We start from the raw sequence: 26737 nt of genomic DNA on the forward strand, positions 1-26737 counted from the left end.
CAGCATGTCCTGGCTCAAACAGCTACTCTTGTTACCAAGAACAGAGTAGCACCTGGATTACAGCAGACACTGAATTCCTGGACATTTATACCTCGCTCGCAGGCAGGAGAGCGTGTGCATGTGCGAGAGAGAAAATGCATGCATGGGAGCAGAGCACTGGAATGGAGGAAGATACGGAACCATACATTAGAGACCGAGGGAGATTTTGTCTGGTGCTTCTTGACACTGGTGAGGTCTCACCATTGTACTGTGTCCAATTCCAAGCAAACACATTAGGAAAGATGTGGATGAATTAGTGAGAGTCTAAGGAAGAGCAACAAAATAAAAGGACAAAAGAGGGGCCGTATTAGTGGAAGGATAAAATACAAAACAAGGGCCTGACTTCCCAGCCACTGCTGATGGGACTTAGGTTAGGTGGGTATCAAACCTGCTGAGGTGCTACTGAAAATCCTATTAGGTGCCCATCTGCCTGCCTGCATCTTTAGAGGCCTAAATACCTCTAAAAATCTGGCTCTTGGGCTCAAAATGCAGTGAGAACATTAGGCACCTGCAGGGTCCAATCTGGGATACTGTGTGTGGAACTAGGCACATGGGACATGCCTACAGCCCCTTAGCTATAGTGGCTTAGCTACAGCGCTGTGGTGATGCTGGCATAGCCTGATAGCGGGGCCACATTCTATAATGCCCCTGGCTGTGTCTACGTTGAGGCTGAGGTGAGCGTACTCAGGGGTGTGGATTTTTAAGGCCCTTGAGCCCCTGAGCACCATGTCGAACTACATTTTACATATGTACCAGGCCTCAGACGCTGCCCCCCTCCCTACCCTATGATGGGTGTATTAGAAACACAGAGCTTGGTAGGGGAGATTATTAAATGCAGCAGAGGGCAGCCAGGGTGTTGATGACCCTAAAGAATCAAAGGGAAAAGCTTAGAGATTCTGTCCCATTCAAAAAAGGAACAGGAGTGGCTGGTGGAGGCTTTAGGGGCATTCTGGAAAGGACTGAGTTTGCTGGAAGTTGCCCCCCTCTTCCCCCCTGTGAAGTGGGGAGAAGAGGCAAGGGACTAGCGGAACTCCCTCCCATGAAGGGGGATGAGCCTATGGAACAAGTTACTGAGAGAGGGGTAGCAATGGGAGCTGGGCAGGGTGGGTAGATGAAAGAGGAGGAGGGGTGGGAGGAGGAGGAAGCTGGGAGGGGGGTGTAGATAAGATACAAAAGAGGTGTTGGAATGGCATGGGAGATACTATGATAGGGCCTTCGGAGGGGGGGTGGTAGTAGAGCACTTGGATGAGACTATGTGGCTTTTGCAATTTGGTCACTTTTCTCTTGTACTTCCAGCTGCCCTGAAATGTTCTGTCCAGGGGGGAAGAGGAAAATTGACCCCTCCCCCTGGGGCCCGAAACCCAGGAGTATCTGTGTGATGCCTGCTGATCTTTGCTCTCTTCTGTACACTCCTTGCTGTTCTCTCACCCTCGTACTCCAACTTGTTTGGGTGCTCAGGGCTCCTGTGTTTGTCCTATTGCCTCAATCGTGAAGCTGCCCATGACAGCACCCACAGCTGCGTGGAGGCAGGACATCCAGCAAGCTGTTCACTAGCCCATTCTATTCTAATGTCTCCCCTGGGGTCTTTCTTCTTGTCTTTGCCCCTTTCCTGGAAGCAAAAAGTCCCAAGATCCTTCATTCTGACAGCCAACCCTTGCAGAGTTAATGATTACATGGGGCTGTGAGTTAAGTGCTGCCTGGCGGAGCTTGAAGATACTTTCCCCTCCTCCCAGCTGTTTCTTGGAGATAGCAAAGGTTAGAGCCACAGTGTCCCAGGCTGTTGAGCGAGGCGTGGGAGACAGGCAGAGCTTTGGGGCTTCCGGGCCACTGTTGAGGTTGCCCTTAGGGATGCCGTGCTGTCTGTTCACCCATCTTGGCCTGAAGGGACCCTGAACATGTTGTGGTACAGGGCTGCCCACTGAGCAGTGCCCCCTCCCTTCCAGTGTGGATGACATGGACTCCTGTGAGGTCTTTTCTGCGTGATCACCCCCCTCACCCACCGTCACCAGCTGCCCTTGGCAATGGACGCGGGCACCTCTGTGTACAGTCCCTCTTCCTTCAGCTACCTGTCCAGGTGTGAGACAGGGGAGCGGGCTGTTGAGACCTGGACAGCTGCTGCCCCCACATCTGAATGCTCTGCACATGCACCACGGAGCCAGGAGGAGCCCACGGCAGAGGAGAGGTAGGACACAACATTGAGGGGAGAAGAAACTGGTAATGAGCCAACGCTTAGGAGGCTTGGATGGTTTGAAGTTGAGGGTGAGGGTGACAGTGACTAGGTGCCTTGGCCTTCCCTGAGGGCTGGCAAAAAGGGGCTGAAAGAGCATTTGAGGGGACGTGATGGTGGGCATGGGCAGGGTATAAGGGAGATAGCAAAGGGCAGCCCATAAATTTATAAACATATGGTCCTGTGGCGCCTTAGAAACTAACCAAAATATATAGAATCATGAGCTTGTGTGGGTAAAACCCACTTCCTCAGATGAACTGGAGTGGAAATATTTATATATAAAACAGCAGAAGTTCCTCTCAATTATGGGACCTGTGTTAATGAAGCTAATTAAATGGCCTGGATGTGTCCCATTCTTAGCTGATGTTAAATGCAGATGTTAAAGGCAGAAAAAATTGGGCATAAATAGGCTGTGTCTAAACTACATCTCTTTTCTCGAAAAAGGGATGTAAATTAGACACTTTGATATTGCAAATGAAGCCGGGATTTAAATTTCCCGTGCTTCATTTGCATAATGGTGGCTGCGTTTTTTTCCGAAACGGGGATTAATCTGCCTGGCTGTGTCTAGACTGGCCGCTTGAATTTCCGCAAGAACACTGAATTCCTACTGTCTGAAATCAGTGCTTCTTGCGGAAATACTATGCTGCTCCCGTTCGGGCAAAAGTCCTTTTGCGCAAAGCTTTTGTGCAAAAGGGCCAGTGTAGACAGCTCAGATTTGATTTGTGCAAAAAAGCCCTGATCGTGAAAATGGCGATTGGGGCTTTTTTGTGGAAAAGCGTGTCTAGATTGGCACGGACGCTTTTCCAGAAAAAGTGCTTTTGCAGAAAAGCATCCGTGCCAATCTAGACTCTCTTTTCCGCAAATGCTTTTAACGGAAACCTTTTTGCGGAAAATCATGCCAGTCTAGACGTAGCCTCTGTGCCTCAGTTTTCCATCTGTAAAATGCGGCTGATAGGACTACTTGTGTGTCTTGTCTATTCAAACTGCAAGCTTTTCTTTTCCTGAGGGCTTGCCTTTTCCTGAAGTTGTAACTGACATCACGTAGATATGCAGTAGTGATGGTTGTAGTACCTCGGCATTGAATAACCGCAATAACATAATATAAACAAAACATAATTCTTCTCCCAGACTTTAAATACAAATACTGGCTTCACAGGCTTGTATGAGCTGTAAAGGTGTAGAAACACAAACATAAATCCTGATTCCCTTTTCACCTTGCCCTGTCATAGGGTGCATGAAAAACTTAAAAAACAACAAATAGTCTAGTAGCACTTTAAAGACTAACAAATGTGTAGATAATTCTGCCTGAGTAAGGATTGCAGGAAATGGCCTTCTGGCGTGCAGAAGTGTGCCAGTCTCCCTCTGGGATGGGAGGGAAGCATCCACTGCAAAACAGTGGGAGGGTAAGTTTGGTCAGGTGGTATGAACCGACTACCTACCGTTTTCAGCAGTGACAGTGTCGGCTGCAGCTCAGGCTACATCTAGACAGCAAACCTCTTTCAAAAGCGGCTTTCTGTCAGAATGAAGGATCCTGGGACTTTTTGCTTCCCGCGTCTAAACCGCTGCTGCATTCTTTTGAAAGTAAATCGAAAGAACGTGGCAGTTTTTTCGACCGCGGAAAACCTCGTTTTACGAGGAATAACGCCTTTTTTCAAAAGTACTCTTTCGAAAAATGGCGCTATGTAATGCAAACTGTGCTTTTTCAAAAGAGAGCATCCAGACTGCTTGGGTGCTTTCTTTCGAAAAAGCGGCTTGCTTTTCTGAAAGTGCTGGTTGTAGTCTAGACGCTTTTTTTTTTTAATTTAGCTTTTTCGAAAGTATTGGGGGTTCTAGTCCCTACTCTGTGAGGACTTTGGGAGCACATGCCTAGTAGGGCAGGCAGGGGAAAGGAAGGGATTCTGGGAAGCAGGATTCCTGGGTTCCTTTTCTAGCCATGCCACTTCTCCCCTCGGTGCCTTTAACTTCACATTCATTGTACTTATACTGTATTTCAGTAAAGATTGTATTGGCTGTTTTTGTTTGATTTGTTAAAATTGTGAGGCCAAAACAAAAAAAGTAATCCATAGTCTTCCATTGATATGTGTTTGAGTAGTTAAATTCCTGGACTGTCATTACTCCTTAAAAGTGCTGTCATATGGGTGGAAATCGGGTAAATATTGCATTTTATTAATATCATCAGAATGGACTTAAATGGGGCCTGCATGTTGTGTAGTCTTGCCTTAATCTTTGTATTCATGCCTGTCCATGTGAAAGAAGCTATTTGCATATATTTGCATAATGGTTTGCATATATATTTGCTTATCTATGCAATCACACTTAAGTAGAGGCTCTCAGCATGTTCTGTGGGTATCATTGTGGCCCCCCGGGCTTCCAAAGTTGAGTAGCCCTGATCTAGGGCTTGTCCATGCAAAGCACACAAGCTTTTAGTTTGTAAAATTTCTTCTTAAAGACACTAAACTCCATGAAATTCACTGTGAGGAAGAGGAACTGGACTGACCCTTCAGGAGTTGTTGCTTAGGGCAGATCTTCTGGACTAGACTCTTGGGCTAATCAGCTGCCCATTATGGCCCTGGCAATGAGTGTGGAGGAATCTGAGATATTAAATACAATATGGCTGCATCTAGACTGGCTGCTGTCTACACTGGCCGCTTGAATTTCCGCAAGAACACTGACTTCCTACTGTCTGAAATCAGTGCTTCTTGCGGAAATGCTATGCTGCTCCCGTTCGGGCAAAAGCCCTCTTGCGCAAATGCTTTTGCGCAAGAGGGCCAGTGTAGACAACGTGGTATTGTTTTGCACAAAAAAGCCCCGATTGCAAAAATGGCGATCGGGGCTTTCTTGTGCAAAACCGCGTCTAGATTGGCACAGATGCTTTTCTACAAAAAGTGCTTTTGTGGAAAAGCGTCCGTGCCAATTTGGACGCTCTTTTCCGCAAATGCTTTTAATGAAAAACTTTTCCGTTAAAAGCATTTGTGGAAAATCATGCCAGTCTAGACGTAGCCTATGTCTATAATGTAATTATCATCATGCAGCTCTGGGCCTTCCTAGGGATGTAAAAGTGTGGTCGATTAACCGATTATCCAATAAGCAAAAGTTCCTAGGTTAATGCTATAGACTACATGTATTTCCCTCCCCACCCCCTTCCGGACAGGGGCTGCTGCCACCCTGCGCTGCTGCCTCTGTATCAGAGGCAGCAGCAAAGGGTGACAGGCAGCTGGTCCGCAAGGGGAGCTGGTTTTTAAACTGGCTCCCCTCATGGACCAGCTCTCATCTGACACCCCCTGCAGAGTGGTAAGGGGCTCTTCGGGAGTGGGGCACTGGCTGCCAGCCCCACCTCTGGGGACTATAGAATTCATGAGGTTACTCAACTATTCAATTAACCGATATTTCACATCCCCAAGCCTGCCTCTGCAGATGCTTTACTTGCATAATACAGGGAGGGGTCACACACAGACTAGCCACTGAGTGGAGTCCCAAAGGTGCATGTGTGGGTGGGTGCGGGTGCTTCAACCCCCGCCCTTTGCACTTGCCCCTGTCTCCCAGCTGGGAAACAAAGGCCGGGCACTTCCCAGGGTCCTGCTTTGTCCCACAGCACCCGGATGAAGTGGAGCGGTTTGTTCAGCGGCGGGTGCGGGGAGCTCAAGGGAACCCAACTTAAAGCCCTGCAGGTGAGGGAAACCCCTGCAAGCCGGGGGGGGGGGGGGGGGGAGCTGCAGCAGCAGCAGCAGCAGCCCCAGTGACTGAAGCCAAAAGCCCAGGCTGCTGCCAGCCAGGCCTCCCCAGGGATCTTCCTCCCGGGCCGCCCCCTAGCCCGGAGCCCGAGGCAGCGAGCGGCGCAGTCAGGCTGCGAGCTCGGAATTTTCAGCCGGGATCTTCCGCTCGCATCCTCCAGGGGCAGCGATTTCTGCGCAGGGAGTTGCGCGGTGCCCGGCGCGTGGCGGACAGGATGCCCGGGACTGGGGGGGGGGGGGGGAGCTCGCTGGCGAATGGCGAGTCACATGAGGCTCGGAGGGGGGGTGGGGGGGACGCGCCTGCTGCAATTGGAGCCGCCCCGAGGTCATGTGACCCCCATGTCCCCCCCCCCCCCACACACACCCCGGAGCCTGGCGGCGGCGCGGCGAGCAGGGGCTCCGCGATTGCCGCAGCGCTGGGCTGGCCCGCCCGGCGGAGGGATGGCGGCGGCGCCCCCGGCCTGAGGGCAGCGGCCGGAGGCAGCATGTGGAGCCGGTAGGTCCGGAGCCGGCGCCTTCCCTGCCCCCCAGAAACTTTCCTGCGCCCCTGGCTCCCTCTGTGCGCTGGGGGGGGGGGGGCGGCTTGTCCGCGGGGTGTCTCTTCTCCCCCTGCCTGTGCCGGCCTCCTGCGCCCCTGCCCTCCAGCAGCTCCGCCTGGGTGCGGGACTGGGGCTGCCAAGCCCTGGCTTGACGTGGTGCCTGGGATACAAGCCTAGGGCTGGCGTTTGGCTCAGTGGCTCCCAGCACCCCCCCCCTCCGTGTAATTGTTCCAGCCCCCTCCCCCGTTCCTGTGGCTTGGGGTGCTCCCCCATGGGGACCCCAGCCTGGGGGAGCCCGGGCGTTGGGTGCACTGGGGCCACTCTTCCTTCCCAGCCTGGTGGAAAGCAGCAAAACTTGCAGAGGGTCTCTAAAGGAAGAGCAGAAAGTGCCTGAAGAAGGAGAAAGGGTCCCTCGGTAGGTGCCAGGGGAGAAACACCCAGGCGGGGCAGTGGGGTGGCCAGCCCTGGATGCCTGGCTCTGGGTCACTGTCGCGCTGGTCCTTTGGCTCCCAGTTTGGAGGTTGTGGTGTAGAGTGTGATCTGTGCCAGCCCAGCTGTGTGCACAGGCATGGAGAGATGAGTGGGAAGAGGGTCTGTTTCCCCTGGAGTCTGCAAAGGGTTAGATCTGCTCACATGCAAAGCAGTGAGTATGTTAGATCCGCAGTGATGGGAGCAGGGACCTTAGTGTCTGCAGCGTTCACAAAGTTTCTAGAACCACAAATGGAGGAGGATGTTCTCCCGAAGTCACTGCTGTGCCCCCACGGAGCAGCCAGCGTGTCAAAATGAGGTGTGCAGTCCAGAGAGAGATGCTCTCTGTAGTTTCTTCTTATTCCACTTTGAAACCATGTTTATTCTTTAGAGAGTTTTTTTCCCCTCAGATAGTGCTCTTTAGCGGCACATGAATGTGGCTGCTTGGAAGGCTGGGAAGAGGGTAAGGCAGAATCCACCAGGCAGGAGAAAGCTACCAGCATGCACGGAAGAAAGGGAGAACAGAGAGATGGGAAACTGATGGGTCACAGGAATAAAGCGAAATGTGGGGGAGAGGGCTAACAGGCAGAGAGATGGAGATGAAAGCTGAAAAGTCCGGAGAGAGTTAATGGTGATGCGGAAAAGAGATGGGGTAGTGGGAAGAGGAATCATCCTTCAAATTTTCCGTCTGATTCTGGATCCAGCTGAAATCAATGCCAGGTTGCGTTTCCACTGACTCCAGTTGGAGTAGGATCAGACTCCTAGGAGGGAAATAGTTTCCTAATATGAAAACTGCCCTTTTTTGTTTTTTGAAAAGTGTCATCTATTGCATTGTTCATCATCTGGCCTCTGGGCATGTTATTGTGATTTGTGTGTGTAGTACACTCACCCCTGAAAGGGTAAAATATGGGGGGAATGTACAGCTTCCAAACAGCTAAAACTGCTCCATTGCTGAAAGAGGCATCTACAGGAATGGATCTAGTTCAGGGTTGCCCAAGCATTTCCAATTTAACCCCGGGTTTTGAATTTCTAATAACAGTCACCATGTGGGCTGAATTTGTCAAGGTCTGATTTTTTTCCAAAGTGTGTGTGGAGTGTGTGTGTATAATATAGAATCTGTATAAGGCAATGTACCACAAGAAAGCACCAATACAATGTATTTATGTGTAGCATCTTTCATACAGAAATACTGGATGTGACTTAATTATCAACATATGCCATAACATTCCAGCCTGCTTCCCAACTGTTTTTCGCCTATAAGGAAAATGCAAGAAAGACGAACTGCATGCTACAGCATAATAGGCAGGTAGCATCGGTTTGGTGTGGCAGAGCACAAACCTTTTAGAGGTGTGTTTAGTGAGTGTCAGAGCAAGTCAGGTGAGGCAGGTGCATGTCTCAGGATGTGTGCAGAAACGAGTTGGCTCACGGTGCTAAATCAGTACACTCAATACGCTGCTTTTGAATCGGCAGTCCTGACTCCTGGATTTCAGGCTGATCTGTGGCAGGAGATCAGCATAGAGGAGCCAGGATCCACTGTATGAACTCGAGTGCAGAGTTTAGCCAGAGAGACGCGCAGGCAGTTCGTACAGGAAATAGCTCTGTCAGATCAGCTCCACAGGAAACGAGCAGGGCCTGCTGGAAAAACTGCGGATCCTGCACATTTTTCTCTTTTTCTACAGATTCCAAATGAAAAAAAAGTTTCTAGCTAGTATTTCCTATTGTGAAAAGCCTTTGAAACACCGCCCACCCACCCCCGCCATCTGCAGAGCACAGGCTCCAGTCAGACTGGCAATAGCAACAGCAGAAGATATGAATCTCCATCACCCTCTTGGACTCAGTGAAATTTGGGTTTTGGAGTCCCACCAGGGCAATATAGATAAAGGCTCTGAGTGCCCAGTGGCATGAGTACTTCACAATCCCATTTACACGGTAGCAAGGACTGTGCTGGAGGACTAGTTGTGGCAGGGTAGTCTTAGGACATAGGCAATGTATTGATCCTTCTCACAGTGGAAATAGGGTCAGACTGTGTTAGGGATTGCAAGGTTCCTCAGCCCAGCTCTGCACTGAGCGAGAAATTTGATGTGAAATATGCAACTCCAGCTACGAGAATAGCATAGCTGGAGTTGATGAACCTTAAATCAAACTTTTGCTGCAGCCCCACTGTGGGAGGTTGATGGGAGAAATTCTCCCATTGACTTCCCTTACTCCTTGCGACCCTGTGGAATACTGGGGTCAATGGGAGTGCCATCAGCGTTCGATTTAGTGGGTCCTTACTAGACCTGCTAAATCAAACCCCGGAAGCTCAATCTCTAGAGCAGTGTTTCCCAATTTTATTTGTCCAAGGAACCCTTTTCAGCATTTCAGAATTTCAAGGAACCCCTTGGCTTGTCAAGCAAAAAAAAAAGGGGGGGGGAGAGGGAAAATCCCCACCAATGCATGAAAATCACATTCCTTCCCCAAGACCCCCTACCACCCTTCCTTGAGGCCTCATTCACTCTGTTCCCCTCCTCTCCATCACTTGCTATCCCCAGCCCTTATACACTCTCACTAGGTTGAAACAGGAGGTGTGGGGTGGGAATGAGGGATTTGGGGGTGGGAAGGGGAGAGAAGTACAAGCTCTGGGAGGGAATTTGGATGCAGGAGAAGAGGATGTTGGCTTGGGAGGGGGCTCCAGGCTCGGGAGTGTTGGGCTCAGGTGGAAGATTGGGGTGCTGAGCAAGCCATGGGCATGTGGATGTGAGGGTGCAGGAGTTTGGGCTGGATATGTGAGGGACTCAGGGCAAGAAGGTTGTGAGTGTGATGGGCTCGGGACACAGATTTGTGATGTGTGGATGGTGCAGGAGTGTTGTGGCAGAAGACTGAGCATGTGGGGATGCAGGAGTTTGGGGATGTAAGAGGCTCAGGACAGGGGGTTCCAGTGTATGATAGGCTCAGATTTGGGGTCAGGTGGTGCAGGAGTGTTATGATGCTGCAGTGAGTTGGGGGTTTGGATCCAATTTGGGGCTCGTTGGCCAGGCTTCATTTTTAAATAAAATATTATGTCAAACTCAAAAGGTTTTAGCATTGTCTTTATTTATGAGGGGTGAGGAACCTGTTTTGAGTCAAGTGTCACTGACCCACAGAAAAGTCAGTTGGGGCCACACAAGTGAGATGCAAAAAAACCCCCAACAACCCTCCCAAAACCCCCAAGCCTCACTAATGTGGTCCCAAATGTGCTGGTGGGGGCAGGGCACAGAGTGAAAGTGGGTGCTGGGGCTGGAGAGAGGGTGCTGCTGGATGGAAGGATGCTGGCTCAGGAGGCAGGGTGCTGGGGCAGGCAGGTGGCAGGGTGCTGAGGTCAGAGACATGGTCCTGCTGGGAACTAGGGTGACTGGCAGGGTGCTGGGGCCAGGGCCAGGGAGGGGACTTGGGTAGGAGTTGGTTCTCCCTGATCTAGCACCCTCTGGACCTGCCTGGTCCCAAATGAGGGATTTTTGGACCAGGGGAGATCATTTCAGGGCTCCTGGTTCCCCCCCATTAGGCTTCTTTGCACCTCTATCCCCTGCAACCCAACTGAGCTGCCCACCCTTGCTGGTTCCCTGCACCTGCCCCATCCCCCACAATCCAAGGGAGTGCAGCACCAGTTCCCTGCAGCTCCTCACATCCCAGCTGAGCTGCCCATCTGTTCCGTATGCCCTCCCCCATCTACCTCAGCCAGCTGAGCCCTGCACTGGTGCCCTGCATGCCTCCCCCACAGCACAGCTGAGCCCTGTTTCCCTGCACCTCTCCCAAGCCTCGCAAACTGCTGAGCCAAGTGCCGATTCTCTGCCCCTCCCTCCTCTTGTGTCTAGCCCCGGTTCCCGGCACCTTCCTCCTCCTGCAGCCGCTCTGAGCTCCCCCCACACCCCCCCCCCCACCCCGCAGCCCAGCCCAGCTCCCCGGACCTCCCCACTCTGCAACCCAGCTGAGCTCAATTTCCCTGCACCTTCCCCCAAACCATTCAGACATGCTGAGCCAGCGCTGATTTCCTGCCCCTGCCTCCCTCCCGCCCTTCCCTTGGCTTTGTCTACACTGGCACGATCTTGCGCCAAAGTGGCTGCTCTTGCGCAAAAACTTGCTTCCTGTCTACATTGGCTGCGTGTTCTTGCGCAAGTACACTGACGTTCTCATGTATGAAATCAGGGATTCTTCTGCAAGAACTATGATGCTCCCGCTCAGGAATAAGCCCTTTTGCACAACTGTTCTTGCGCAAGAGGCCAGTGTGGACAGGCAACATGAATTTATTGCGCAAGAAAGCCCTATGGCTAAAATGGCCATCAACACTTCCTTGGGCAAGAGAGCATCCACACTGTCATAGATGCTCTTGTGCAAAAGCACAGCTCGCAAGTACTGAGTTCATGTGGCTTGTTTGAATGTGCTACTGTGGCACCCAAGTTATTAATAATATTTTTTAACCTTTACCTTTTCCCTCTGCCGCCACGTCCCCTCCCCTTGTTCCATCAGCTCCCCTGGTGCCTGCTGCTCCCCAACTCCTCACCCTCCTCTGCTGTCCTGACTCCTGACCTTCTCACTGCCCTGAGCCCTCCTGCGACTTGCCCCCCCTCCACCAGCCCTTCTCTCCTCCCTGTGCCCACTCCTCCAGTAGCCTCACTCTGATCATGTGAGCTACCCCTCCTCATCCCCTCTTCTAACACCTCCCTGTACAAACCTGCCCTGCCTCTCTCCTCTGGTGCTGGTTCCTCCCCTGCAGGTGTTTTCCCTTCTGCTTCACCCCAGAATCCTCTGGTACTTGCACCTTCTCTTACTTCTGCACCCTCCTAGTGCTCCCCCTTCCCTCACTACCCCTACCTCCTTTGCCCTCTTTTTCCCTGATGCCCACCCCCTCACCACCCTCTGCTCCCGTTCCCCTCATGCCCCTCTGTGCCCTCACACATGACTTGCTCCATTCTGGCCTTCCTCATGCCCACCCCTTCTTTCAAGGTTTCTCCCAGCACCTCCCTCTCCCCACTCTAGCCCCCAATGCCCTTACCGTCTTCCCTCCAGCATCACCCTGTCCCCCTCCCACTGACACCTCCCCTCCTGCCTTTTTCCTCATTGTCTGCACTTGGCCCCCGGTAGAGTCTCTCCTCTACCCTGTCCCTTTGGTACCTTCCCCTCTCTTCCCCCTCTCCCCTCTCCCTCCCCCCTTCCCCAACCCTTCCCCTTCCCCTTCCCCTACCTTCTGCCTTCCACTTTGTGGGGCTGAAGTCTGTGCTCCGTCCCCAGACTCCGAACCCGCAACTCAGCCACACGGTGCAATGCAGCACCCAGCAGTTTTAAAATCCCGGGCCGTGACGTTACATCACGCCCAGGTGTCTCCCCGCCCACCAGTTTGAGCATGCCGTGCAGGGCAGCAGCAGCTGGCAAGCGGGAGCTCAGTGAAGGTTGCACACGGCAGGGACGGGGCTACGGGAGAGACACTCTGGGGCCGGGGCCCCCTCCAGCTCCAAATATTGGTGCATCATGGGCATCACAAGCCCATAAAACTCACCACCCATGCCTCTGCTGGCTAGCTGGCTCTCTCTCTCTTTCGGAGAGGGCGGGGGAGTGCCAGCTCCTCGCGGAACCCCTGTTTTGCTTTGCGGAACCCCAGGGTTCCCCGGAGCACCACTTGGGAAACACTGCTCTAGAGTGTTGATCTCCGGGAAACTATGGACAAGCTTTCAGCAGTGGAGTTCTAGTGTAGGCAGGACTACAAAAATGTCCATTGTGATTCTGGTTTGTTCATTCCCTGCTTCACAGGCTAGTTAGCCAGGGGTTCTCCAAATCCCTTCTCAACTTTGGCCTTTTGGCAAGGTAGCACCTGTCCTCCCGCTGAGTGACTCCTGGCTCCTTCATTTAATATCTGTCCAAGTTGCTTGTAGGGGAGCTGGCTGGTCACAAGGTTTGCCCTCTCTTCCTGAGTCTCAGAGAGGTAGCCGTGTTAATCTGTAACTTTAAAATCAACGAGTCGTCCTGTGGCACCTTAGGAACTAACACATATATAGAATCATGAGCTTTCGTGGGCAAAACCCACTTCTTCAGTCAGCCCTGTACTGTCCAGACTAGCAGACCTGGGGCTGGAAATGAGAGCCTACAACTCTGCACCCTGGCACTGCATCACTGGAATTGTTGCATGAGAGTCATATATAGATACAAAGTGCAAGAGAGGCAGCGTGGTTTAGCAGTCAGAGCTCAGGACTGGGATCATAAGTGCTTACCCTTTTGTGATATCCTCTACACAAAGCATGACATCACTGTCATTAGATGTGGTTGTTAATGCAGCAGCACCCTGGTATTTGGCAGATGGGCTCTGAAACGCTGAGTGCTATGTGTCCTACTCCTCGCTTTGCCACTGAGTGACGTGGAGGAAGCCAGTTACCTTTTGTGTGCCTCAGTCTCCCTGTCTGCAGAATGGGGGCTATAATACCAATCCCTCAGGAATGGGGTGAGGCCTATTTAGATAATGTTGGTAAGGAACTCAGAGACCTGCAGTGAAATGTGGCACCACAGGGCTTGCTGTGACCAGGGCTAATTTCCTAACATGGTGCTACAAGTGTAGTATCCTGTCCACAGGACAATGCCAGACCTCCTGTGTACCATTATCTGCAGTGTATCTGAATGCAGATGCAGTCTCGTGGGTTACTAAAATAATACCCACATTGACTGCAGACCTGTAAACAATAGTGTCCCTCGTACCGCTGTCACTGGGGACACATGAAGTGAGTCACTGTTAGGTCCATGGTTGTTACTTGCTTCTTCCTTGCTTTCCCTGGACCCCTGTAATTATTCCCTTACCTGATTTGTCTCAGAATTAGCTTTTCCTCCATCTCGTGAAATAGGAAGAACAAAGGGAGCTTACATGGGAAGACCTATTAGTTACCCTCTAGTCTGTCTCCTGGCTGGTGAAGGGTTGTCCTGGCAAGATAGTCTTCAGAACTCTATCCAGTCTCATTTTACATTTTTGAATTCCATCCCGTCATTTACCAGACTGCTAAAAGCTGAATAGACCTCCCTTTTGGGACAGTTTTCCTTCTTTGTGCCATATTTATCCTTAGTGCAGCACCATTGGTTTCTACAGCAGAATGCTGTATGCCTCATACAGTTTAAATGTTCCTTTGATTAGCTGCATCTCATTCTTCCTAGTCATACCCTGTTAGATCCCTCTGACTAATTCTTCTCCTGCCTTGGTGTTTATACCCTTCAATGACTCTCATACCATTTCCTTGTCATTGTTTGGGCAAACTGTACATATTTCTGCTTGCTAATGTATTCTCATACAACAGTGCAGCCAAACAGTTCATTAATTTTCTTGCTCTCTTCCTAATCCTCTCTGATTTGCCAACATGAGATTTGGGCTGCCCAGAGCTGCATGCAATACATAGACTGGGTGCAGTCTCACCAGCACTGCATAGAGAGAAGCTATCACCTTGGTGTTGACCATAAATATACTTTAATGTGTCCACTCCCAGGCTATGTCTACACTATAGTTTTTTTTTTCGGAAAAACAGCCATTTTTCCGAAAAATTTCACTTATATCCACACTGCAGTTGCATTCTTTTGAAATTTTTTTTTGAAAGAACAGAGGGGGTTTTCCGACGTTGGTAAACCTCTCTCTACGAGGAAGAAGCCTTTTTCCAAAAGAGCTCTTTTGGAAAAAGACATGTGTGGACGGGGAAGAGGGAGTTCTTTCGAAAGAAGAGGAAAGAGGAAAAAGCACAGGTGCCCTGGTGGCCACTCAGTTCATAGTTATCACAGCTGAAGTGCGAGATAGCGTCCATTCAGTGTAGATGCTAGCTTTTGAAAAAGCAGATCGCTTTTTCAATGCGCTTTGGCAGTGTGGATGCTCTCTTTCGGAAGAAGTTTTTTTGGAAGATCTCTTCTGGAAAAGCTTCTTCCGAAAGAAGCCTGCAGTCTAGACATCGCCCCAGACTGTAGTTACCGATTTTTGCTCGCAGTGCATTACAAGCTTCTTTCTAGGTTGGAGTTTGCTAGAGGTTCACAATGGGAAGAGTATTGTTGATTTCAGCGGGCTTTGGAGCAGGTCCTAACTCTCCCAAGGTGTATTTCTACTTCTCTCCAGCCTGTTAGTGGATTAGTTTTGCTCTGTGGTATTAGCTTTCATTTTTTTTGGCAGAAACTCATTTCATTTCTTGCCCATTCTTTCACCATACTCCTCTCCTCTGTCTGCTGTTTTCAGCACTTTCCAATTTAGTATAATCTGCGCATTAAATTAGCGAGCTTTCCAACCCGTTAACGAGGCTGTTCAGTAAAATCATGTCTAACATGCTGATCTTGGTCATGTTCCTCTGGACACCAGTCCCTCTTGTCAAGCTGCCTTATATCATTCACTACACCTTGTTTATGGAACTTCAGCCACTTTTCAGTCGGCCCATGTGACAGCCCTCTACTATTCAAGCCAACGGGAACGAGATTTGCTTTGTCACTTTTTGTGTTACCCTCTCATCAACTGCTTTGCTAAAGCCCAGCTATACATTTTGTGTTCCCCTTGGTTTTTTAATTCAACCAAAAATACCATCCAGTTTGCTTGGCATGATTAGTTCTTAATTGTCCTTTCCCGTTATCTTCTACACGTTCAAACATTTCTTTCTCTGTAAATTTTTGTGTCCTTTTATGTGGCACTTGGGCTGGATTTATCAGATAGCAATTGCCAGGATCTCACTTTTTTCCTTTTTTAGAAGATCGGTACCATATTTGCTTCCCCATCCAATCCTGTAGTATCTCTCCCAGTTATCCTATGATTTCTCAAATACAGTTGCTAGTTGTTATCTAGTTTTGTTAACACCCAGGGATTCACGTCCTCTGTCTCTTTTTTCCTGTCACCCCTAGTCAGACAGACTTGTTGAGAGTCTCTGGGTTAGGTTAAAAGGGGTAAAAAACAAGTGTGATATCATGCTAAAGGTCTACTACAGACCACCTACCCAGGCAGAAGAGGTGAATGAGGCTTTTTTTAAACAGCTCACAAAGTCATCCAAAGCACAGGATTTGGTGGCAATGGGGGACTTCAACTATGCAGACATATGTTGAGAAACTAACACAGCAGGGCACAGATTATCCAATAAATTCTTGGACTGCATCGGAGACAATTTTTTATTCCAGAAGGTTGAGAAAGGTACTCGGGGAAACCATTCTAGATTTGATTTTAACAAATGGAGAGGAACTGATTGGACATTTGAAAGTGGAAGGCAGCTTGGGTGAAAGTGATCATGAAATCATAAAGTTCATGATTCTAAGGAATGGTAGAAGGGAGAACAGCAAAATAGAGACAATGGATTTCAGGAAGGCAGATTTTAGTAAACTCAGGGGCTACGTCTAGACTGGCATGATTTTCCGCAAATCATTTTAACGGAAAAGATTTCTGTTAAAAGCATTTGCGGAAAAGAGCGTCTAGATTGGCACGGACGCTTTTCCGCAAGTAACTATAAATAAGATACCCAGAGGCAACAGAAAATTGAAAACATAAATGCAAAGGGTCAGGCAAGTCCAAAGTGAATGTTCTCACTGTACCATTAATACCCCCAATTTGAATGAGTAATCCAATCAACTAAAATGTGTTCACGTCATACAGAATTTAGTGGTATTTCTATGGTGTGCATTATTTATTACTGCTAGGCTACGTATAGACTGGCATGATTTTCCGCAAATGCTTTTAATGGAAAAGTTTTCCGTTAAAATCATTTGCAGAAAAGAGTGTCTAGATTGGCACGGACGCTTTTCTGCAAAAGCACTTTTTGCGGAAAAGCGTCTGTGCCAATCTAGACACGCTTTTGCGCAAAAAAGCCCTGATCACTATTTTTGCGATCGGGGCTTTTTTGCGCAAAACAAATCTGAGCTGTCTACACTGGCCCTTTTGCGCAAAAGGGACTTTTGCCCAAACGGGAGCAGCATAGTATTTCTGCAAGAAGCACTGATTTCTTACAGTAGGAAGTCAGTGTTCTTGCAGAATTCAAGCGGCCAGTGTAGACAGCTGGTAAGTTTTTCCGCAAAAGCAGGAGCTTTTGCGGAAAAACTTGCCAGTCTAGACACAGCCACGGTGTGTCTAAACTGCACTCTTACCTCAAAATAGCTTATTTTAAAAACAGCGTTTTCAAAATTTGAAGGAGGGTTACAGGGATGCCAGAATAGCAACATCTATATAGAAATAACAGGTGCACTTAAAAGATGTGAAATGCTATTTTAGGATACTTCCAGTAGCCTGAAATAGTGCCGCAGTGTAGATGTAGCCTCAGAGAGCTGGTAGGTAAGGTCCCATGGTAAGCAAGACTGAGAGGAAAAATACTGGAGAGTTGGCTGTTTTTCAAAGGGACATTATTAAGGGCCCAAAACCAAACTATCCTACTGCGTAGGATTGATAGAAAATATGTCAAGAAACCACTTTGGCTTAACCAGGAGATATAACATGATCTAAAAATAAAAAAGGAGTTGTATAAAAAGTGGAAACTAGGTCAGACTAAGGATGTTATCTAGCAGTTAATTGAGTAGTTGGAATTTCCATCGACTACTCGACTAGTTGATAGGCACTTCCGCATTCTTCTTTTAAAATATGCAACACCCCCAGACCATAATTGCCCCCTCTTCCCACTAGGCATTCATGCCCGTGGCAGGGCGGGAAGAGGCTTCACACACTCCCCCGCCCCCGGCCTTGATTAGCCTGGAGGCGGGGGAGGCACGTGAAGCCTCCTTCCACCCTGTGAGGAGTGTGTGGCACTTTGAAGTGCCTTGCACTCCTTGCAGGACCGGGACAGGGTGGGAAGAGACTTCACACACTCTCCCACCCCCAGACCCTGATTGGCCTGGGGGTGGGGGGAGCGCATGAAGCTTCCTCCTGCCCTATCCCCACCCTGCGAGGAGCACGTGGCACTTCAAAGTGCCATGCACTGCTCGCAGGGCGGGAGGAGACGTCACGCGCTCCCCCACCCCCAAGTCCTGATTGGCGGGAGGGGGGGGGCTGTGCGAAGCTTCCCTCATCCTGCTCCCGTCCTGCATGAGCATAGGGCATTTTGAAGTGCTGTGCGCTCCTCGCAGGGTGGAGGAAACGTTGCGCAGCTCCCTCACCCCCGGGCCAATCAGGGCTTCTGGGTGGGGGAGCGCGTGACATCTCTTCCTGCCCTGCGAGCACGTGCCGTGCTTCAAAGCGCTGCGTGCTTCTCACAGGGCTAGAGGAAGCTTCGCACGCTCCTCTGCCCCCAGACCTTAATTGGCCTAGGGGCGGGGGAGTGGCAGGGCCTCCGCCGACTGGATCTACTTGCTTGGCGGGCCGGATCCGGCCCAGGTAGGCCCTTTTGCCCATCCCTGGTTTAGTCCCTCTCTTGATTTTGCTTTGTTGCTTTGCTTTCCTTTTGGATCCTGCCCCATGCTACTCCACCTCCCCATCACCCTCACGTCTGTTGTCCCTTTCCATGAGGCACAGCCCATGGAGAGGCATAGCTCAGCACAGACCAAATGTGAGGCTGATGTTCCCAGCCCCATCCAGCTCTGGGGGACAAAGCCCCCGCAAGGGGCTATTGACAGTAATTGTTGATTGACACCGGGGTTGGCTGCGTCAGGCGCATTGTGTCTGAGAAGGGGAGTGAGTTGCTGCTTTCCTGCTGGAGGTTCCCCTTAGAGCTGTGCACATTCCCCAGCTCGCCGAGGTCCTTTGCCACTCATTGACTTCACTTGACAGCTGGGAACTGATCCCCCTGGAGCATTTCCCTCACCTTCCCTTGGCAACACTGTCACCCACATCCAAGTCCCTTGTGAATCCCCAACTCTGCCCTGCCAGATTCCCTCTTCCCCTGCCAGCTCTATCATGTCTCCTGGAGGCGTCTCTTCAGGGAGAGCTCAGCTTGGCATCTGGGCCTCTCTTTCTGCCCTGGATATATACGTGCCAGTCTCTGAAACCAATCCAATTAATGGCAATGCACTGAACTATGACCAGGCAGTAAATGTGTGGTTAAAAGCAGAGCCTGCCTCTGCAGTCACAAGTTGCTCGGTGTGTGTGTGGAATGCAGGTTTGTGGTAAAAAAGGGCAGGGGTTCACTTGCCACACTGAAATTTTGATCACGTGGGAGCCAATGCCCTTCACTTTAGGCCCATTGTGGCTGTGTCTAGACTGTCTACACACTGGTCGCTTGAATTTCCGCAAGAACACTGACGATCTCATGTAAGAAATCAGTGCTTCTTGTGGAAATACTATGCTGCTCCCATTTGGGCAAAAGTCCTTTTGCGCAAAGCTTTTGCGCAAAAGGGCCAGTGTAGACAGCTCAGATTTGTTTTCTGCAAAAAAGCCCCAATCGCAAAAATGGCGATCGGGGCTTTTTTGCGCAAAAGTGCGTCTAGATTGGCCACAGACGCTTTTCCGCCAAAAATGCTTTTGCGGAAAAGCGTCCGTGCCAATCTAGACGCTCTTTTCCGCAAATGCTTTTAACGGAAAACTTTTCAGTTAAAAGCATTTGCGGAATATCATGCCAGTCTAGACATAGCCTCTATGTTTACCTGTATCCCACACAGATGGGCTGGTATCTTCCTTTTTTTTTTAAATTATAAGTGACGTTCATGAGAAACATTGGATGAGGATGCTGAGTTTGGGGGCATGTTAGAGACCAATTCACAAACTCTGGGACTTCCTGGAGCCTGCATGTTTTATTTCCTGCTCTGGTCAGCTTCATCCTTTGTCCCTCCAAGTGACGTAATGGGAACGCTGTGGGGTTCATGCCACTCATGAGTCTTGCAGGAGAGACCTTAAAAATCAAGGCCAAAACTCTCCCTTGTGGAGTCTTATTTCATATACAAATGTATCAAGGACTGTAACTTTGTGCATATGTAGCACCTTGCATTCAGTGTTTTCGGTGTGCTATACAGATGTGAATGAGTTACTTATCCTTGCAGTAGCCCTGTCAGCTGGAGGCATGCATTACCTGCCTTTTAAAGGTGGGGAAACAGAGGCATGAAGGGGTGACATGATTAGATCCTAGGATTCCCAGCCCAGCCAGTATTCCTATCACAGGACCGTCCTCCCCTCAGGTCATTTTAAAGCAACCTGTATTGTATCTCAGTTGAGATCTTAGACTTTGCCTCAGCGTGTCTCACTCTTGGGCCCTGTAGGGTGGATGTCGTGCTGCTAATACGTGCAGCCTCTTCTTCCAGTCTCCATTCCCCCCAAGGGCTCAGCTAGGCTGAGTCTGGGTTTGGAAAATTCCCGTGCCGTGAATAATGAAGGCTTTTATTCAAGGGACCATTTCAGATTTTAGTTGGGGAGCAACTTTTAGTGTGATTACAGGGACTATTTAGCCACCTTCAAAACTTGCAGAACAACAGGTAATAACTTAAAAATTAGCTGACAGGAACACTGTATCTAATCTACTATATTTGAGAGAGTTTCTCTGTCTGTCTGTCCGTCCAAGAACTCCTAAACAATAAGAGCTAGGTCCACCACATTTGGTATGCACCTTCCTATTGTCATAACTTAAAACTAAGCAATGTGAGAGTTTGGTTGTGCCAGGAAAATGGGATATGCCTGGAATGGGATAGTTCCTCAAAAAACTATACAGAAAAGATACAGAATCATCACACAAGATACAGGGTCTGCACACAAGTGAGAAGCGAAACGGGCTGCCTGGAGGTATGTTCCCCCATCCAGGGCTGCCTCAACCCCAAGCCTCCCACCCCTCAGGCGCCCTTTGGGGAAGGCACCACATACATATGGGGACATTTCTGGCTGTTCCCCTTCATCAGTGAGTGAGGGAAAGTGCACAGTTTGCTACATTCCTCACTCTGGCTGGGGAGTGCAGGGACTTTGCTTTCGATTTCTGACAGGGACTGGAAGGGGAAGAGCAAGCAGCCCTGTCATAACTCTGGGGGGTTCTCCCCCCCCCCCACATACAAACACAAAGTCCTCTGCCTATAGCTTGTCCTTACCCTCCCGATCCTGACTCCTGCCCCCCCCAACCCCCTGCCCTGAGCCCCTTCTTAAGGACCTGAACAATGCCAGGCAAAAGTGCTAGTTCCTGTATAAAGAAAGACAATTCAGTAAATATTAGGCCCACTCTGCTCTCATGCTAACCTGTCCTGACATCTTCTGTTAGATCCTTAAAGGTAGTGGTTCTCAACCAGGGTGTGGGACCTTGGGGTCTGGGGGTTGTGAGCAGGTTTCAGGGGGGCCACTGAGCAGGGACTGGTTTTGAACTGGCTGGGCCCCAGGACAGAAAGCTGAAGGCCCACTGACAAGGCTGATACCTGGAGCTCTGAGCCCACAACCTGGTGCTGAAGCAGAACCCTGAGCATCTTAGCTTCACAGTGCCCCTTGCGGTGTGGGGCTTTTCAACCATGATGTCCTCCCCAACCACTGCTGAGACAGTGTGCTGGATTTGGCGAGAAGTGGCCTTCTTGGTTTTCCTCCCATTCGAGTCCTGTTCTTTTGCAGCATACAGCAGAGAGGATAGGGAGTTGGATAGGGAGTGAGACCTGGGTTCTACTTGGCTATCCTGTTTCTGAACACCCTCAGCCTTAGGGACAGTTACAAAGCTTTTTAGGCAACAAGGCACCTAGTGGGGTTTACAAAGCACCCAGCCTTCTATGGAGATAACAGCGCTGCTCTACCTCCCCGAGGGGCTGTGAGGAGAGATGGGTGAGGCACTCAGACACTTCTCTGTACCGCTGCTAATCCTTCCTTGGTTTTGTGCCCTTCTTTTCGCCTAGCAGGGGTGGGGAAATGAAGGCCCAGGGGCCAGATGTGGTCCTGGGCTTGCCTGGATCTGGGCCCTGAGGCTCTGGCCCCTCCGCCCCCAGCATTGGGGAGCCTGCACTGGCACTCTGGACCCCGCCCGCTGGCCCTCAGTGGGGCAGGAGCACACAAAATCTGCTAGTCTGGCCACCTCCCTCCCCAGACACTAGTGTGGGAGGGGAATGTGAGGAGTGTCTTTCTCAGTCGGGGCCATATCAGTAAGAGGTGTTTTTTTGTTCGCGTGCCCACTCCCCCTAACTGATTTTTCTGTGGGTCAGCAGCCCCCAACCCAGAAGGATCCCCCCCTATTCCTAGCCCCTCAGATCTCCCATCTTTTCTGAATGTAACCTTTGCTCAGAGGGCTTGCCCTGGGCCTTCATTTCCCCATCCCTGCTAGGCGAAAAGAAGGGCACAAAACCAAGGAAGGATTAGGAGTGGTACAGAGGGCTTGGCTGTATTTCTTCTGCATCCCCTGAAAAATACTCCACCCCCTGCAGAGATCCTGCTTTACAAGCTCTTCTAATGACTTCCAGGTCCTTAATTTAATTACCAGACTTTTCTTATCTTAATCGCCCTACTTCTGTCAATAAACACAATGCTGACTCCCTGCCCCAGGGCCACAGACTAGGAGCAGCCGGACTCCCTTGCAGAAGGCACAGCATACCACACTCAGGCTGTGCTTGCCTGGGGCACACCTCCTGTATGAAACTCGGGGCGGGGAGGGGAGGCTCTCTGTATCCCCTTTCAGTGGTTCCCCTGCTGTTGTTCCTCCCAGGGAGCTGTGATCTCTCCCTGTTCTCCCTGGCAGGGGTGAGGAGGGGGAGGGAGGCGCACAGGCAGCAGCGTGACAGCACAGATACAGGGGGTGGGGTGGCCTCCCTGCAGCCCCCTCCCTGGCGTTAACCCTTATCTCTCTGTGGCAGTAACCTGGTCCTTGTAAGGGCTCCTGGGCCCAGCCTGTGTCCTGGCCATTCTGTCCTGGCCCTTGTTTGAAGAGCTGAATGGGAGGAAGTGGCTTGTTTAGGGTTTTCCCTTCCTAGAAGGCCCTCCACCAAGACAGTGGGAACCCAGGTCTGCCACCCAGGAGGCAGAGACCGCTCCTCTGAGCTAAGCCTGTCTGATGCCTCTTGCCTCACCCCCTTGCCTTTAGAGCAGGTGTGGGGAACCTTTTTTGGGTCGGGGGCTGGTGACTCACAGAAGAAAGCGCTGGGGTCTGCACACAAGTGAGGAGCGAAAAAAAAAAAAAAAAAAACCAATAACCCCAAACAAACCAAAAAACCAACAACCCACAAAAACAAAACACCCTCCCCCCCCTGCCCACCTCGCTGAGGAGGCCCCTGCTGGGGAGGAGAAAGACACCCCCCACATCCCCCTGGCTCAGCAGAATCACCCTGCTTTCGGCACCTGGGATTGGGATGGTGAGGGATGAAGGCTGGGAGCTGCCTCCCTTGCCTGGTTTTGCCCCTGAGGAGACAGGGTGGATTCGGTGTCTAGTGTGAGGGATGAGTCCCTGAGCGTCCAGGCCTCTTCTGCATGAAGCCCCCAGCAGTCCCTTGGCTCTCCTGGGCTTCAGTGGGGCTGGAGGGCCCTTCATGCCCTCTCCGGCATTTGGCCTGTCTGCAGCTCACATCTTGCTTGGCTGTCCTGTGTCCCTGGCAGTGGGACTCCTGCGTGTATCACACGCCGGGGGACGAGCCGTGCGGGGGGGGGGGGAGGGTGTGCGCGCGCTGTGGGGGCGAGACGCCAGCATAGCAGGATCCATCTGGCCTGCAGATGTGCCATTACAACCCAAGCTGTGGCTGAGCCCCATGGTCCCCCCTGGCCTCCCACACTCCTTAGAGCTGTGTGCACTTCCTGCAGCACTGGCATCTCCCTGAGGAGCGCCGTCCCGCTCTGTGCTGGCTGTTAGCAGGAGGCTCATTTCCGCTGGGTGTGTGTGTGTGTGTGGGCGGGGGGCTTTCTACCGAGAACCCCTTAAATCAGGAGATCTAGGTGGAGCCACAGAAGCTGCTTGGATCCTGGTGCTTTCCACAGCCTGGATCCCTCTCCCTTGGCTCATGTTCCATGTGCTTGTGCCCCCCAGCCAGGCCCCATTCAAGGAAGGCAGCCAGCAGCTCCAGAAGCAGCCGGTGGTGGGGCAATGGGAGCCGCTGGCGTCGTCTGGGGGCGGGAAGGAGCTGGCGCCGGTGGAACCTCGCTGCCGGGAGGATGACGACCAGTCCACCGCGCAGCTCAATGTCTCCCGCCTGCGCAGCTCCTCGGTGGAGATCCGCGAGAAGGGATCGGAGTTCCTCAAGGAGGAGCTGCACCGAGCACAGAAGGTGAAGCCCTGGGCACGGAGGTGGGTGGCGGAGGGCAAGCACAGGCCAGGAACCGGAAGCGGCATGGGTAGAAGGGCTGGAGTTTACCTGGGCTGGAAGGTGGGTGGGTGCCCTAAGCATCTGGAGTGATTGGGGGCAGGAGGGAGAAGGGGGGGCTGGAATCCGCACAGAGGACGGCCCGGCAGTGTCAGTGTGTGGAGACCAGGAGGGGGCGGAAGGGGGCCACGGGAGAGAATGAGGCATGTGGGAGAGGGCGGCTGCTGTCTCCAGAGCACCCGGGGGCCTGGCGGGTGCGTCTGCCCGAGTCCCCGGCGTCCCCCGCTGCAGGAGCTGAAGCTGAAGGACGAGGAGTGTGAGAGGCTGTCGAAGGTCAGAGAGCAGCTGGAGCAGGAGCTGGAGGAGCTGACTGCCAGTCTGTTTGAGGTATCGCTCCCCTCCCCCTTCCTCGCTATCTGAGCTCACTCGCTGTCTCCCTGGGGCCAGGCTCTCCCCTCACTTAGCCCAGCCATGGGGTTTTCTGCAGCCTTCCCAGGCTGACCAGCAGAGCTGGCCAGTTGTGCATGGCAGGGAGAGGTGCAGGTTGGTGGCGCTGTTAATGGGTCAGAGGGGTAGCATGGAGGGCACTAGTATGGGGCACAGACGTTCTCCCTTCCACCGCTCTGCGCCAGTCACCCCAGCCGCTCTGGCAGGAAGCATGAACCGGAGCAGCCCGTGTCTTCACGGCACTTGGATTTGCAGCCAGCCGAGGCTGACGTGGGCTGTGCTAGGAGAGGCTGGGTGTCTGTGCCCTCTGCCCCTCATCCAACGGCTGGGCCACATCATGGTTTATTCGATTGCTGCTGCTGAAGCGAGACAGTCCTTTCGCGGGTGCCTTAGCCCTGCCTCCTGCTTGCTGCAGCTGTTCTCATGTGGCCCCTTCCAGGGCTGGCCTTACCATGAGGCGAACTGAGGCGGCTGCCTCAGGTGCCAGACTGTGTGTGTGTGGGGGGGGGGGGCGCCACTAGGACCCAGCATGTAGAAAATTGTGTCTGCTGCTGGTGCAGATGTATTCTCTCTGCTCTAGATGCACAGAGAAGGGGGAGTGCCATGAGAGGCGTAGAACAGGAAGAAGGCAGAATTGAGACCTTTCAAAGTTTTGGCCCAGGCGAGGGGGTATGGGGGCATCATTTGAGCTCCCCACCTCAGGTGCCAAAATGTTGTGGGCTGGCCCTGGCCCCTTCTCCATTCTTATGCCATGGCTCCTGGGGAGCTCCCAGGCCAGTAAAATCCTGTCTTCCAGCAGCCCAGGGCACAGGACAAGGGAAGGTCGGGGCTCTACTGTACCAGTTGGACATGTGCTTGTATCGGGGCCGTGCCCCAGGGGAGCTGGGAGAGATGTTGTGCTCTGAGGTCCACACTGTTCTTGCTACAGGCACCTTTGAGTACCCTGCTTCCCCCCCAGAGAATTGCTGAGCTGCACGTAAAACCCCAGGGGGCAGGGTGGATTTGGCGCTTGGCGTTGCGGGATTCCTCACCGCAGGGGCTGTGTGTGGCTGGGACTCCGGCTGCGACGGGCAGCAGGTCATGCTCTCTCTGTCTGCTGCAGGAAGCGCACAAGATGGTGCGAGATGCAAACACGAAGCAGGCAGCGTCAGAGAAGCAGCTGAGGGAGGCACGAGGAAAGGTGAGGACTCTCCAAGCCCACCCTGGGCTTTTGTACAGACACGGGGCTGCCTGTGGGCAGGGGCCCGGGGACATCAGCATAGCTGAGGGGCACATCCCATCCAGTCTCCCCGTGGCACCTCCCAGACTCAGCCGTCCTGATGGTTTCAGATGTCTGCTCCAGGCCCCACTCTTTCGGAGCCCCAGGATGGCTTGGGGGGTCATCGGGGAGGCCTGGCATGGGGCGGCAGTAGACGTCGGGACCCCACACTGACTGTGTCAGGGGGAGCTGGAGTGACCCATTAGCCTGCTCCACTCACCATGGTGGGAAGCAGAGTGCCCCAGCCCTGGCCTTAGACCTAGCCCGCGCCCCTCTGTCCCCCTGAGCTCTGCATCACTCGGGGGAGTGCAGCAGGCTAAGGCTGGGTCTCTCTGCTCCCTGCCGTCATGGTGAAGTGGAGAGCAGCAGGCTGGGAGATGGGTAGCAGGGAGGAGTGGAGCTGGTTGCTGGGTTGCTCTGGTGTCCATATCTGTGGGGAGTATGGGGGGGCCTGACCCCTATTATCCCCCCATGCCAGGCCCCTCAGTATTCTCCAGCTCACAGTGCTTGGGAGAGCGGACTTCAGGCAATGAGGTGGGAGGGGATGGAGCAGGAGCCGGTGGCAGAGTGGGGCAGGGCTTGGGGTAAGGGTAGAGTGGAGGTGGGGCTCCGGGAGGTGGTTGCTCTAGGCCCCAGACTACTGGCCTCTAGACATTCAGCAAGTCTGTCAGCTTTCCTCGCAGTGGCCACTGAATGTGGGGAAACGTGCTGCTGAAGCCAGCAGCGGATCCAACTCTCTGGTGAAAAACAGGGCCCAGAATTTCACCTGGGCCCATACAAGCACAGAGCTGGCCAGCAGCGTCACAGAGCTGCAGTTTGTGGCCTAGCAAACAAGCTGCTGCCTCGGGCACCGCGGATAAGGGGGTCTGGGGAGGAAGGAATTAGGGAGGGGATTTCCCTGATCGGGATGTACCACTGGGGCATGGGACTGCACTTGCTACTGGTCTCT

The 26737-nt window shown here is 52.1% G+C and overlaps 1 protein-coding gene across 5 annotated transcripts in view; it reads left to right on the forward strand.

The window, feature by feature from the left end:
* Positions 1–1797: 1797 nt before the first annotated feature.
* Positions 1798–26737, forward strand: part of LOC102459519 (guanine nucleotide exchange factor for Rab-3A) — a 42684-nt gene continuing 17744 nt past the window's right edge. Inside the window, exons 1-4 of one of the 5 annotated variants that reach the window (XM_075928378.2) lie at positions 1798–2221; positions 23810–24047; positions 24375–24470; positions 25633–25710. In XM_075928378.2, coding sequence (XP_075784493.2) covers positions 2061–2221; positions 23810–24047; positions 24375–24470; positions 25633–25710 — 573 coding nt within the window. In that variant the 5' untranslated portion in view covers positions 1798–2060. Of the gene's footprint in view, positions 2222–6336; positions 6494–23809; positions 24048–24374; positions 24471–25632; positions 25711–26737 lie in introns of those variants that run through there. The other 4 variants (XM_089778725.1, XM_006111740.5, XM_075928376.2 and 1 more) reach the window with 4 other exon arrangements.

Source organism: Pelodiscus sinensis, chromosome 5, assembly GCF_052426305.1.
Source record: "Pelodiscus sinensis isolate ZL-2025 chromosome 5, ASM5242630v1, whole genome shotgun sequence".
Classification (NCBI taxonomy): domain Eukaryota; kingdom Metazoa; phylum Chordata; order Testudines; family Trionychidae; genus Pelodiscus; species Pelodiscus sinensis.